The sequence below is a fragment of the Atractosteus spatula genome, chromosome 3 (genome assembly GCF_055471065.1).
Source record: "Atractosteus spatula isolate fAtrSpa1 chromosome 3, fAtrSpa1.hap1, whole genome shotgun sequence".
Taxonomy (NCBI): domain Eukaryota; kingdom Metazoa; phylum Chordata; class Actinopteri; order Semionotiformes; family Lepisosteidae; genus Atractosteus; species Atractosteus spatula.
In genome coordinates this window covers 14,717,743-14,732,202 of record NC_142708.1, presented here as the reverse complement: position 1 = coordinate 14,732,202, position 14,460 = coordinate 14,717,743, and the positions used below count along the sequence as shown (strand labels likewise).

At 36.1% G+C, this 14,460-nt stretch overlaps 1 protein-coding gene across 1 annotated transcript; it reads right to left on the bottom strand.

Moving 5' to 3' along the window:
- Positions 1 to 374: 374 nt before the first annotated feature.
- gkap1 (G kinase anchoring protein 1) lies at positions 375 to 12,610 on the bottom strand. The gene is made up of 12 exons (XM_088912341.1): positions 12,550 to 12,610; positions 10,666 to 10,913; positions 9,508 to 9,663; positions 8,971 to 9,048; positions 7,774 to 7,906; positions 7,662 to 7,684; positions 7,150 to 7,302; positions 6,049 to 6,135; positions 5,460 to 5,523; positions 4,256 to 4,326; positions 3,747 to 3,827; positions 375 to 914 (listed from the first exon to the last, which is right to left on the bottom strand). The coding sequence occupies exons 2-12, from the start codon at positions 10,900 to 10,902 to the stop codon at positions 876 to 878; spliced, it is 1,122 nt and encodes a 373-aa protein (XP_088768467.1). The 5' UTR covers positions 10,903 to 10,913; positions 12,550 to 12,610; the 3' UTR covers positions 375 to 875.
- Between the last annotated feature and the right edge of the window lie 1,850 nt (positions 12,611 to 14,460).

Here is a 14,460-nt window from a genome sequence, read left to right as displayed (position 1 = left end):
TGCAGGAATGTGGGAATGACCCAAAAATACTGCAGCAGTAAATATGTGTTGTCACGATGCAACAGTCATTAAAGCCAACAGCTGCCACAACAAATTATGGTTGATAAGTATCAACTTGGTGTACAGGTACTGTTTGAAGAGGGTGTACAATTTTCACTGTATATCAGTTCTTTTTCAGAGGAAAGTGTGTATGCCTGTAAACCACAAATTAAATTTAGGACAATTATTCCACATTTCTAACCTTAATTAGATGTACACACATTATTGAAAAGAAGCAGCAAAAAATAGACTTGATCCTTAAAAAGAGATCTATCCTTGCATTGCATATTTTATTTTACTTGAACACAAAGCAAATGACAGGAAGCAACACTGAATTTTTGTAAAGTTAGAAACTTTTATTAGTATAAGATTTAATTAACAAAAAACAACTTGCAGAAAGAGGAAAAACAGCTGGAGTTTTCTGATTATGGGGTCTAACTCAACTAATCCTGGTACATACCCACCTAGAGGTACAGGTAAGCTTGAGGTTAAACCCACTACACCACTAACGAAATGTTAAGAAAACATTTTCCAACAGTTTAACCAAGGTAACAGTTTAGGAACTGCAATAATACTTATTTTTTTCCCAATAAGACACCATCAGTAAAGGCTAGTTTAAAAGTTTCTGAATAAACCTGAAGAAAAGGTCTGGGAAAAATATTCACTTTATTCAAGGAATAACTTTACCCCTTCCATTTAAATACCAGGGTTTAATATTTCAAGCAAATAACATCCCAGAAATTAAATGCTGCAATTACAGTTTGAAAGTGAAGTACAATTTTTTAGTGATATCAACCTGTAGAGATTTTTTTTGCTGTGTATTCCCTCATTGGTCTTCATATATCAGATTCAGACTTTTTACCTTTCTTGTTTCCCTGAAAAAAAAAAAAACAGCAAGTCACTATGATTAAAAATTAAAACTCTTTAAAAATAAAGATTAAAAAATCAAAGAGTACAATATGCTGTTACAATGCATTCCCCAAATGTCCACTTTCTCATTCTAAATGCTGTAGAACCCAACACATTTACCACTGTCCACTGAGGACAGAGAATAGGAAATGTATCTTTACAGTTATGGGTTATCAGAAACAAGCTTCCCTACCAGGATCTTGAAGACAAACTTGAAAGCAACAGCTGAGTGAAATTTTAGATTCACTTTCTTTTCCAAATGGTCTTCTTGTTTGCTACCAATCTTATATTCAAAGTAACTGAATGGACATTTCATAAAATAAAACATTATAAGAAGATATTTTTGGATGTACAACTTAAATCTAAGTAATTACAATTATTCAAATAAGGATTTGGAACTGGGCTTTACATTAAATTTGCCCAAACTAATACAACATTATTCAGCTGTGAAATGCAAAATTCATACAAAATTAGAAACAGGTGATTAAATATTTTGGATTTTACATTGTGAATAACTGAGAAAACAGTGAAAACCCTCAGATTTGTGAATAGCTGGGCTAATAGAAATATCTTTCCAATGACAAATTTTCTCACATAGGCCCTTCAAGGGATTAATGCTCTAAGAATACATTCTGCTTCCAAATAAGAAGAAAGCTATTTTTGTGAGAAATTATTTTAACATTTAAGATTCTGTCTATTATTGACTTCAGGATTAATGGCTTTCCACGTTCCTTTAAATGCTACATTTAAGTTTCACTGTCATAATTAAAACAGTGACCAAGAAACATTGCTTTCCCATGGAAATGGATGACATATCTGATGAAATACAAAAAAAACACACCATCATGTCTACTGAAATCTTGAAACATTTTCAGAATGTTTTTGGCTAAATGTTCTCCAGTATCACCAGTCTGGGCTATGACAAGCTGAAAAGCAGAGGCCTCTTGCCATGAATATCCTTCTAAGGCTTAGTATTTTTGTAACTACTTCTCTATGTGTGTGTAAAATTAGTCAATCAGTTGAATTATGCTTATGGACCAAATGCACTTTACAGATTGTAAGCCACTTACACATCCACACACTTCTACCATCACATCACAAGGTAGTGTTTCCCTCATGATAAAATGATGATGGCTGGTGTCTAGGACATATCTGCACTGCCACTTGGACCTTACTCTCAGGAATGAAGTTGCAACGTGAGAGAGCTTCCTTCATCAGGCCAAACAGGAAATCAAACAGTATGAGATATGAACTGTAAGGTGGGAGTTAAAACAGTTCAGAACCAAGATCCTCAACGCAGTGCACTGCAATTTAATGCCCTGATGTACTCTTCACCACGTGTGGACAGGCAGTGGCACAAAGCAGAGTGATAATGCAGTCTTCCAATTCCTAAAAACACTTTCCAGCAAACTCTGTCTTCAGTAAATTAGAGGCTGAACTATAGATTAAGTCATTGGCTTCATCTATGACTGGGTCAAATCCTCTTTAGTGATAAATCAAGGTTTTGTTTTGACTACCCTGACAGACATCAGCAAATATTGTGTAGATATGCAGAACATGACACTAATTGTTGTGTACAACAGACCAATTGACGGGGAAGTCCAAGTGTGATTGTCTGGCAGGAGTTTCTAGTTGTTACAGGACTTTGGTTGTAGTAATGGCAGCCTGACTGCACAGCGCTACATTGATAAAGTCTGGGGTGATCACATCCTATCCTTTCTGTGGGGCCTATCCATATGTAACAGCATTTCAACAGGACAACACATGTCCTTATGGTACGTGTATAGTGGCTTTCCTGCAAAATGGAAATGTAACACACTGTGGATGCTCTACTCATCAAAACTGAGCCCCAAAGAATATCTGTGGGGTGAGTTTGCCTGGGCTAAAAAATGACAGAATCCTACAAGACATCATCTGTAATCTGATGCAAAGCATGCATTACAGATGAAAGCTTGTATTGCTTTCAGAAGTGGCCAAAAATGCTACCACCTTGTGATTTTCACTGTAGGCCCCTTGTTGATTAACCATATTAATAGCAAGATGATCAGTAGATTTATTTTTCTATGTTATAGCGCTTTGATAAAATGTCAGTGTACTTTCTAGAGAAATATTGCCACTTTCCTAATTAATTTTTAAAATCTGTTGCAGTTAAATGTAATGTTTCTTTTGAAACTCAATATATATACAGAGAAGCAATAAAGTACTTAATGTATATTAGAGTAAATACATTGCTTGGTTCCGTTTATCATGCAATGGAAACAACCACAGCCATAGTGGTCACTGTATGATCTTGGGTCACTGATCCCCTGGATATGACTGCCCTGTCACATGCCTGAAGACAACAAAGCATGAACTATCAGACCTTTAGCATATGCTTGAGGGAGAGATACCCACTTACTTCAGGGCCTGCAACAACTGTCATGGTCGACGAGTGCAGTTACTGTTTAATACAATGAATCAACTCAATTTTGTTCAAATAACAACCAATATAAAACCTGTGGACTAAGAAATACCTGTTTAATGCTGTGATTGTGGAGGCAAATATCGGTGGAATGATGGGCAGTGATATATGCCATACAAGTTCTGAAATGTCCCTGTACCAGGGCACACAGTACCAGGACATGGACAATCACTAATTACCAGCTTAGTCTTAAAAATAATAAAAGGCTGCTGAGAGGATATTAAGATAATGTGCAGTCAACTACTGCATTTCAGAATTCACAATCTCAAATTCCTCAATAAACTCAATAAACACAGCATTTCTGTAAGTTGAGAAACACAAGAATAAAATATATTACCTGATGGTGCTTTGGCTGTTCAGACTGTAATCCCTTTACTTTTGACTTTTCTTGTTCAAGGGCTGCATGCAATGAAGTCACCTAAAACAAACGCCAAAAAAGATACACACTCATTTATCCCACAGGTAATTAAACCCAAAAAGCTGTTCTTTTCAGTTTTAAAGCAGTAGGGTTTTCTCCAGTTATCTTGAACCTCAGAGTGAATTACACAGAAGAATAAAGGAACTTAAAGATGACCAATACATTGTGATCTTTTTTGCATCAATCCTGATAATCTTCTCACAAAATATATATTGCCCTTATTTAGTGCTTTAAAAATCACAATGAGATGAAAAAAATGAAACATTAACTCTTAACTGCATTAAATGAAATGCAATACTTAACAACAACCTAATAAGGCAGAACCTAGAGCCTGAATTGCCTCCTGTTGTTTGTATCTCTTATATTGTTCTTATATTGTTTTACAGACCAAAACATTCTTAAAGTAAAGCCAAGTCTGTTTAACACACCTGTGATGATAGCTCTTCCTTAATATTCATCAGCTCTTCAACTTGCAATAATATTTCTGCTTTGTCCTTCACTAGAACAAAATAAAATCAGTCTAAAACATACAGTAAAAAAACATGCAATATTAAGGAAACAATGCAGATCCTTGATAACACACCTATTATGTCAAACATTTTGTAAAGATTTGAGATTGGTTTATAATCATTCACTAAACACTATGAATAAAGTAATTTTATTACAAAAAAAATATTTATAGGATATGAAGGGTATAGAGGCAAGACAGGCCTAAAGGTCAAAAATACAGAACTAGTTTAAAACCATTTACTCAAAATACTGTTGTGACTCATAAAACTCATCTTTTCATTTGCAGTAATACTTTTGCGAACTTGACTAAAGCAGTATACAATTGGAAAGTGTCATGTCAGATAAAGGCATGGATAATGATAGAAACTTGCATGTTATCACAGACTTTTCTGGCACCCAAATCCTTAGATTTTCATTCCTATCTACATTGACCGTACATGTTTACTAGACATCAAAAGATCCCTAATTATAATAACATGAATTGTATATTTAACAATAATGCATTTGGAGCCAATACTGTTTCTACTGTTTAGACAATTTAAGTAAAGTACACTTGGCTTATCAATAGGTTATGTTCCAAAGTCCCGTTCAAAACCCAAGTAATTTTTAAGTTGAAACAATTTGATTGAAAGTGATAGAGACTTTCATTTTAAAGGTCATTGTCCTTCTTTTTATGATATGACGTATCTTTGTAACTTTTCCTTTTCTCAGCTATTTTTATGGCTATTAACACCCAGCCAGAAAATCACAGATCAAAAGCTGGATGTTATTAACATTAGCAAAACTGTGCTGTCACTGAGCAAATGACTCACTGTACACAGTAGCCTTGAGCCACATCCCCCAGCGATACCAGTGAGGGAGCCTTAGTTCATTGTTCATATAATCCTAGCGCATTCCGCCAAATTCTTAATTCTTATGGGAATCAGTTTAGACGTAGTGCAGATGTTCATATACCAACTGTTTGTACCTCGAGGACTGGGTGCATATAGATTCACACCTTTTGTACAATTGAATTTCTGTGTTTTTTATTTCTACTATAACCCTTTACAAAAATGGTTACACAAATCAAAGGAAATCAACACAGTATATTGTTGGAGGCACAGTATTACACACAGTACTTACTTTCCCCCTGTTGAAGCATCTTCAAAAGTTGTGCATTTCTTGCTTTCACTTCTTTATATTTGACCTGAAACCATTCAAATCTAGTATTAGGCTTGCCTGCCCAGGAAAAACTGTACAATATAAATCCAACTACACGATGATGCATAACAGCAACTATATTTGGAAAAAAAGAACCATCTTAAATCAAGACGCTCTCTTTGCGATTTTTATTTTTTTTCTACATTTACAGTAGACTACTTTGCTAGAAATACTGGAAAATTCCTCAAGATACCACAACAAAAAACATCTAACTTACAGTCAACAAAGAACTAACATGAAACAAAACATGATGACACCTGACTGTTTCATCAGATGAAAAGAAAAGTTGTTTGTTCTGCTTTATTTTGTTGTTTGCTTTAGCAAGAACAAACGTCCATATTGGAAGTAGTACAGAAGGCTACAACAAAGCCTTGATATTAATAAAATAGCAATGCAGATTAAAGAAACTATCAAAATATTTCTAAAATTAAATAAAGTGTCCAGTAATCACAGCTGTCACAGCTGAAGCACACTGAATGACAACACAGGGAACATTTGTGAATTTACATACCTCCCACTGTGAGATAATCTTCTTTAATTTTTCTATTTCCAACTCTTTCTTTTCCAGTTCATACTTAAGCTGTTCAGCTCTTACATCCTAAAATGAACTTTTATATTAGTTTTTCAGAATAGCACTAAATTGAGTCTTAATTTTTAGACAAAAAAGTTTAACATTAATGATGCACTGTGTGCAAATATGTCTTCAATTTAAAAAACCAAGGAGAGTTAAACAAAGCCCTATGAAGGCAACACAAAAAGACAGCTGTCTTTTGCAAATACACCAGTTTATGCTGGATACTTAAAAATAAAAATCAAATCACGCTATCTTGAACATATCAACACAAATAAATACATTGCCTTTGGTGAAGTGTTCTCTATTCATAAAATGAAAATAAGCACAAAATATTTTTGTATTTTTAAGTGTCAAAAATGTAAACAGTAGGGCAGTATACAGCGTATACACCATATTGCTCACTTATTCTCTCCAGTTACTGAACAAGATATGCTGACAATATTATTTGCAGCAGAAAAGAAAAATACATAGCGTACAATAACCATAACTATGGTATTTTAAATAATTTCAATAAATAATGCTAAAAAAGTAGCTAATAACATTTTAAAGAGAGGTACTTCATCGATGAACGCCCAAAACACAAAAGACTACAAATATTTAATACCAGTAATTAAATATTACCATGTTCAGTCATGGTCGTGCCTAGAAATCTTATGATTTTTGGTATGCGAGGACTGCTTGAACTAAATTTAAATCAAATCTGGTTTAAAAGATTTCATAGCAAATTAAGCTTAGACACCCTTAGTCCAGTGTATCAATCCTTATACAAGAAGATCAACTAAACTGTGTAAGGAGTTACATGACAGCTATTTATTATGTGTGACTGTCATTTTAATTTGTTTTACTGCATGACTGCAATCAAAACTAACACAATTTAAAAAAATTAAAAAGTCTTGGTATAATGTTATACCATAACATAATTAAGCCTACATTAAGAAGCAAGTCACTCTTCCTACAAAAAGTCACATTTAACTAAAATCTACTCGTACATGTTTTTTTTTTTAAATCTAAAATAATGTAAATATGGTTTACACTGACCATTTCATGCTCAACAGATGCAGTGATTTCAGTGCCACTAGTGCTGGTGAACTGCTCCCTTCTCTTCTCTTTAAGTAATATTTTACTGACATCATCTTCCAGTTTGTTGAAGAATTTGTCATCATGGACTACTGGGTTGATAGACTTTGATTCCTGCGAAAAGTCAGAAGAGGCAGCAAAGGACAACTTTCATCACTCAAGCAAGTAATGCAAATGAACATCAGACTTTCCCAGAAGAAAAAAGAAAAAACCTAAGGTGTAGTGAAAAAAACAAAACCCTTCTTGATTTAAGTTAGGCTGATTTGTGTACATGTAGATAGTGTTCAAATCTAACATAATTTGAATTATTTGAGAAGGCCAAAATACTGTTGGTTCTTTATACTTTTCTAATGTGAATTTAACAATCAAAGTTTATTTGCATACACAGTCTGTTTCAGACCCATACCAATACTCATAAAACCAAAACTGTACATTGGGTATAGTTTTATTACAGTCAAACATATCATACTTACTTCTTGCTTCTTATTAAGATGATCTGAAAGAAAAGAAAGTATACATTTTTTTTATTCTGGGAATGTATGGATATACAAAAGAAAAGACTTAAAAAGCATCTCCCACACTTACCTATATGTGTTTCTGTCTGGAAGTCTTTTAAGGACACAGTGAGTGGTTTGTCTTTACCCTGTTGATTTTTTCTTTTATCTCTCTTCCCTGCACCTTTGGACTTCGGTGAGGTTGTCTCCGCTGTTTCATAATCCTGAGGAAGAAATGTTTAACAAATAATTTTAAAAAGTCAGACTTTTATATCTCAGACGTGTAAGATGAGTCCTACTGTATGTTACTCATTCCGTTTGGCACAACAAAAATCATTTATATTCATTAAAGTAAGTGAAGAGGGCTGATTTGTTTTGACCAATCTCAAGGTTTTTTTCTTCAGCAATAGGATCTTATGTAGTATAATCATATTATACAGTTGTAAGAAAACTTCACATCCTTATTTAAAAGTATAATCAGAACTTAATTTCTGTAAATTAAAGACGTTTCAAATTCTTCATATTAATGTCAATATCCTTTTCAGGAAAATGCTACAATATAATGTTAAGCATTAAGGTCTATCATTATATATCTAATCTGCTGTACAACCATTGGAGATCAGAGATATTCAATAAGGTAAAATATCTCTTTATCCCCCAAAAACCTACAGATGCAGTATTATGACTCATTGAACACAAAAAAAATACAGAAGCAAACAAGCCCATTCTTCTTTCATTTTAAATAATAAGCAGTAACATTCTGCATTAACTGTAAACTGCACTGGGCAGTGCAGGTCACTATAATTGTCCAGAACAACTCTACTTAGCAAAAAAGTGAAGCTCAGAAATGACAAATAATTGGAATTATTTTCGGGTTGGCTGCTATCTATAAACCTACTTTCCTATCTGCTACTCTTGCTCTAGGTTGGAGAAATTTCCTATAAATCATGGGGTTCAATACAGGAAAGGTGTGATATAGGCAAAGAAAGCAAGAATTAAGAACAGCATTAAAACAGCATGCTTTAAATATATATGATTACAATGTAATAAAGATCACTACTTAGTTTAACTGAGTAGAAGCATATGCCACATGAATAATTATAGACAGCATGTGGAGAAATCATTCATAATTCTAAGTTTTAAATGGGCAAGGAGTCATATGAACAACCAATAACTTCCTAGAGCTGTTAAACGTGGCACTCAACATCACTGATGTAATAAAGTACTACAGTCCACTATTTACTAGGATATTATCCAATAATTGAGTCCATTACCACAAGCACAGTACCTGTTTATGCTCTTCATATTCCAGTTTGCTTAAAATTAAGGCCTTTTCCAGATCTGCTTCATAGAGATCGTTTGTTAACTACAAGTTAAAAAGAAGAAAACGGATTAACAAGGTGGAAAAGTTGAAAATATTCTTAAACCTTTCCAAGAAGTAAACATTACATGGACACATTCATTTAAGTTTTTTTAACACTTCAGTTACATACAGTGTACAGTATACAGCAACAATGAAAACATCTTAAATATAAACTTAACTATTAACTAAACTATAAGGAGAAATAACAAAATGACACTTAAGTTTGTTAGGTACTGTAATCTTTTTCTTTGCTCAAATAGTGGGAAAAAATGGTGAATGATGCCTCTAAAACTGAACAGCTGTTTTTTTGTGTGAAACCCAAGACCTCTTTTGTGGTTCCGAGCTGTGCATTGACCCTATGGGGCATCGACAGACACTGTGTGGGTAAGAGATGATGAAGGGGTTCAGAGCAGCGGCTCAGAGGAGTTCAAGACAGAGAGGAAGTGAAGGAGGACCCTCTACCTGTTCATCCCTTTGTTTCCACTGCTGCCAGCTGGCCTCGGGGGCCTGCTGCTCTGAAGAGCTGTGGATGAGGTCAGCAGCAATGTTCTGCAGACTGACCGTGGATGCTGGCACAGAGGACTTCTGGGGGAGCTTTTTGAAAGCGAGGCTTCTCAGCTGTCCAGATAAAACACAGCACATCAGCCTCTTACTGGGCGTTAACAAGGAAAGCCATAAATGAAGAAAACAGTTATAAAAAGAGTTGAAAATCCCCACACAGGGGTGTGGCTCATGGTAAACGGGGGAAAACTTCCATCCACCCATTTTCAGTCTACTTTTCCTGTTGAGAGTCTGTGCCAAACAGAAAGTTAATGACCCTATATGAATTATATATTTAAATACATAACAGACTTGCCCACAATGGCTCATTCTTAAATAACATATTCAGAAAACCTAATCCTTGTCATGTGAAACCATCAGAGCTATGCTACCTAAGGTAATGTCCACTGTTATCTGGTGCCTATGACTTTCTTTCTGTGCTCCTATGGCATTCTTCCAACACCTTTTAAATGGGTTGAGATACAGGAGTTTGCTCATGAAAGGACTGGCAAGTATTACAGAGCGCTGCTTTAATTGAACGTGAACATATAGGTTTATTTCTAATGGCCAGTTTTGCAAACAAGCGTGTTATTTTAGCAAGATTTCGGGCTATTATTTAGGCTTTGAACGCAGAATTCAAAAACCATAATAGCATCTAAACTAAGACAGACTAAAGGTATGGAATCTCTGCTATTGATTAACATGCACTTTCTCAGCTCTGGAGTAATATTACAGGGGGCAGAAAATGTATCCTGACAGGCAGCCAGCTGCACCACCTAACCCAAACACTGTATGGCCTTCTAAAATGAAAACCTAACTTCAGGATACCATCATATACAATGTATTGCATATCAAGACTTCCCTTGCTCTGCAATTCCAGAAATCCATAAGCAGCCTGTTCTGTAAAGATCTCGTGGAAACAAAACGTATACGCTTAGATGCAGACCGCACCAAATGTTGTCGTGTTACAGGAAATCAAAGTCTCGGAAGTTTTGTCGTGCTGTTTTTAGTTTCACAATTAAAAAAAACAGCTGCTCACGATATAGCAAATGAGAACTCCGGCGTCTCTGACGGCTGTACCTCATTGGCTTCACTCTGCTGCTGCCCTTTTTTCTTCTTCTTTTTGTCCTTCTTCTTCTCGCTGCTGCTGCTGCTGCTGGACTTGCCCCCGGCTGACTTGCCGGAGCGGGACTTGCCTGCTTCCCGGCCAGCCTTGCCCTTCCCGGGCTCCGAATCCGAGTCGCTGTCACTGTCCACCTGCAGCAGGGCGAAGCGGGAGGCAGTGGTGGGCACGGACGACAGCACGGCGGAGGCCATCTCTGGAGCACCTGCGAACAATTCCACAGTCACAGCCAATGCCAACCAACGCCGAGAGGATGCGGAGATCTATTCTATTTATTCGCGACACGCAAGCACTATTAGAAAAACATTATATGGATTGTATCTTCACTGATATGCTAGTCTTATCCCACCAATAAAGGTACTTTTGAATGGAACTGCTTTATTCCCAGAACCACAGTATTTGTGACTTAAAAAAGGTTATGTGACTAAATTAACACAAAAAATGAAGCTCAGAGTCAAAGTTTATGGCAATGTCACTCATTAGTGAAATTGGCACTTAATAAGGACAGAGTGCAGCTCTTCTACACAATTGTTCGATCAATTGAAATCCTTTAGAAAATGATTTGATAAAATCACTTCATCACAGGATGTGCAAAATGCATATTCCATTTATTCCCTGCTATTTTCTAACCACTTTATCCAAAAAGGGTTGTGGGGGAGAAGGAGCCTATACTGGCAAGCAACAGGTGCAAGGCAGGACACACCCTGGACAGGACAGCAGCCCATCGCAGGGCCTATTTTCCCCTGACACCTTTTAACCTACCAGTATGTCTTTGGACTGTGGGAGGAAACTCCACACAGATTGCACAGATCCCAATGCTGCACCGCAACAATGCTAACCACTGCGCCACCATGCCACCCAAATTCACCCAAAATGCACAGTAAAACTAAGTGTAAATTTAATATTCATTACTGAACTTGCAGTACAGATGACCACTTAAAAACATTTACAGTACCAACATTCAACCTGTGAACCGTGTACTGAACGGAAAAAGGAGACTACTGTAGAAAGACAAAAACTAAACCATGATGCCTCCTTAATGGAAATTATCAACCTCTGAAAATCTTCATGAACTCAGCTATTAAAAAATAAATATAAGAGGCTGGCATGTTTTCATGCGTTTTACTATAACCTCCTACCATGAAATTGGGATTTTTCAGGGTGAAAGGCGCTACATAAACGAAATGAACAGAAACATAAAAGGTTATAAATATCGTTTCTCTTTATGAGAAGCATGCCTTCACAACCCTTCCCCAATACGAAGAAATAATGCTTATGTAACTATTTATATATCTATACATGTTTATAGAATGCCAGTAGTAGCAGTTGAATAAAGCCTCACACAAGCCTACCGTATTCACCAAGTTTCGTTATTTTTCAAACCAAATTCCTGGCTAGTGAATCGTGTTGTAGCTTCACAAAGCAATATGATTAAAGCGACCGAGGGTTACATTTATTATAGGAGCACATTCAAAATTGATCTTGAAAACATTTTTACCCCGTCTAGATCGATTTACCAAACGAAAGCTTCAACTTGCAGTTTACAGATATACCAACAAAAACAGAATGTAAAAAATCCTGAACTTGCCAATACAAATTCTCACGACGAAAGATTCGGCAAAAACTTAGAAAATTCGGTAAAGTGAACCGAAAATCTAATCGCTTTTACTCCCCCTTCGCTTTTTTTCCAAAAGTAAAGCCAAACAGATTTTTCAAATACGTACAAAAAACCCACTGACCAAACAAAACAGACCGTTAAAAACTCAATAAACATGATTCTGAATTATACGAACCAACCAAAGTAAACGTGTAAGATTGATAATTAAAAGCAATTTCTGAACCTGTTTGAGTGTCTTCTGCAGTCTCACGTCACTTCACAACAAAACCCCTGAGCTACGGTGGCCCGGAAGTAAAAAAAGAAAACAGGCTAAGTTTGACGCTGAGGTGAGGGTGAGGTTGGGTTCAAGGGCTGCATTGTTCTCTCAGTTGATAGCGAGCGCCGATATTTCATAGCGTGATTTTATGTTCAATTTGGAAAAAAAACAATTGCTGAAATTAAAGGATGAAGGATAAATATATTTATAACAGCAGAACTGAACATAATAGACTGTTTAACACTCGAACCTGATAGTGTGATAGTATAATATTAATTATAATACTGCAGCTAATATATCCCAGATGCTGTGTATCTGCAGTATACGTGGAATACACCCACATTTATTTTCTTTTACATTTTATTACAATGGAAGAACAGTAATTGTTCCATCTTCCAGTCTGCCTACCTCGATATACCTGTCTCTAATCATGGGAATAACATTCAACTACATCACATGAAACCTTGTCTCTTCATAAACTTTTATTGGAGAAAATACGGTTTGCTGTATTTCTGTATCCTTTATGCTAATTACAACAAAACAGTCAAGACACACTGCAGAGTAGAACAAAAGGGAAAATGGGGAAAGAAATGAGAAGAAGAGAGCAAAAGATAAGCATTCTTTTATAGCACTGCCAGTTTCGATACCTTTCATAGCTATGGCACTAAAGTCAGTTTAAGTTCATCAACATATTGTATATAAGACTGGGCTGCAATGCTGCTTAAGAAACCTTTCCTCGAATCTTCACTTTGTCCAATTTTTAATCGGTGTCCATAAGACATGGGAGGGAGACTTATTCCAAGGGATCAAAGGCTGAAGTTTCAGCATGTAATCTTGTTACAGTGGTGTTATCAAGAAAAACACCAAAGATAGCCAATACTGGAATAATATGATTTTCTGAAACAATTGAAAAGATTTAAAAAATAACTTAATTATAATCCACTTGCCACAGGCCCAATACCTATGAAACAGAAAAGCAGCTCAATTACACCAAATATATATTTGGTGTAAGTTTCTTAATTGGCATCATCACTCTGTTCTTCTCACCACTGATAGTTGATATGTGGTGAGCGTTCTTGCGCACTATGGCTGCCGTTGCATCATCCAGGTGGATGATGCACATTGGTGGTGGTGGAGGGGAGTCCCTATTACCTGAAAATTACCTGTCCCTATTACCTGTCCCTATTCCCTATTAAGGTGCTTTGAGTGGAGTGTCCAGAAAAGCGCTATATAAGTGTAAACTATTTTTTTTATATCCCACTTGTATTACTTCCTGAGCCTCCGTCACAGGAAGAAATATTTCTTTGATCAGTTCTAATCACAATGGTAAATTGAACTGACCAAATAATAATAATAATTGCTTACACTTATATAGTGCTTTTCTGGATACTCCACTCAAAGCGCTTTACAGGTAATCACCCGGTTGATGCGATGGCAGCTATAGTGCGCCAGAACGCCAAATGGCTTCACCATAACATTTTTAAAAGAATATTTTGTGCCAAAGGTCCGATCTAATTTCATACTCTCACGTGTTCAGTTCTGATTCCAGTTTATGTTCGAAGTAAAAAAAAACAACGAATCTTACTAATATACTACTACTAGTAAAAACCGAATATGGACCCCCTAGACTGTAGGTCTTCATACCATCCCATCTCCCTTTGAAATGTGGATGTTAAGATCCTAAACAAGACCCTTTCACACTGTCTTAAGACTGTTCTCCCCACTGTAATTTCAACTGAAAAGGCCAGGTTTGCAAGGACAAGTCATTCCCGTGCTTGAGAAGAATCAGGTGTAGTCAATCAGTGAAAGAAGAGATTGAGAGGCCACAATTAAGTACACCTGTTGACAAGGCTAGTTAGAGGAGCTGAGAGGCTCTTT

What these genes read in the sequence shown, in the direction of transcription:
- gkap1 (XM_088912341.1), bottom strand. Translation starts at nt 10,902, where the DNA reads ATGGCCTCCGCCGTGCTGTCGTCCGTGCCCACCACTGCCTCCCGCTTC. An exon ending in GGAAACAAAGGGATGAACAG is followed by an intron (nt 9,049 to 9,507) that starts GTAGAGGGTCCT and finishes TTTAACTTGTAG; the next exon opens with TTAACAAACGATCTCTATGA. An exon ending in CCAGACAGAAACACATATAG is followed by an intron (nt 7,685 to 7,773) that starts GTAAGTGTGGGA and finishes CTTTTCTTTCAG; the next exon opens with ATCATCTTAATAAGAAGCAA.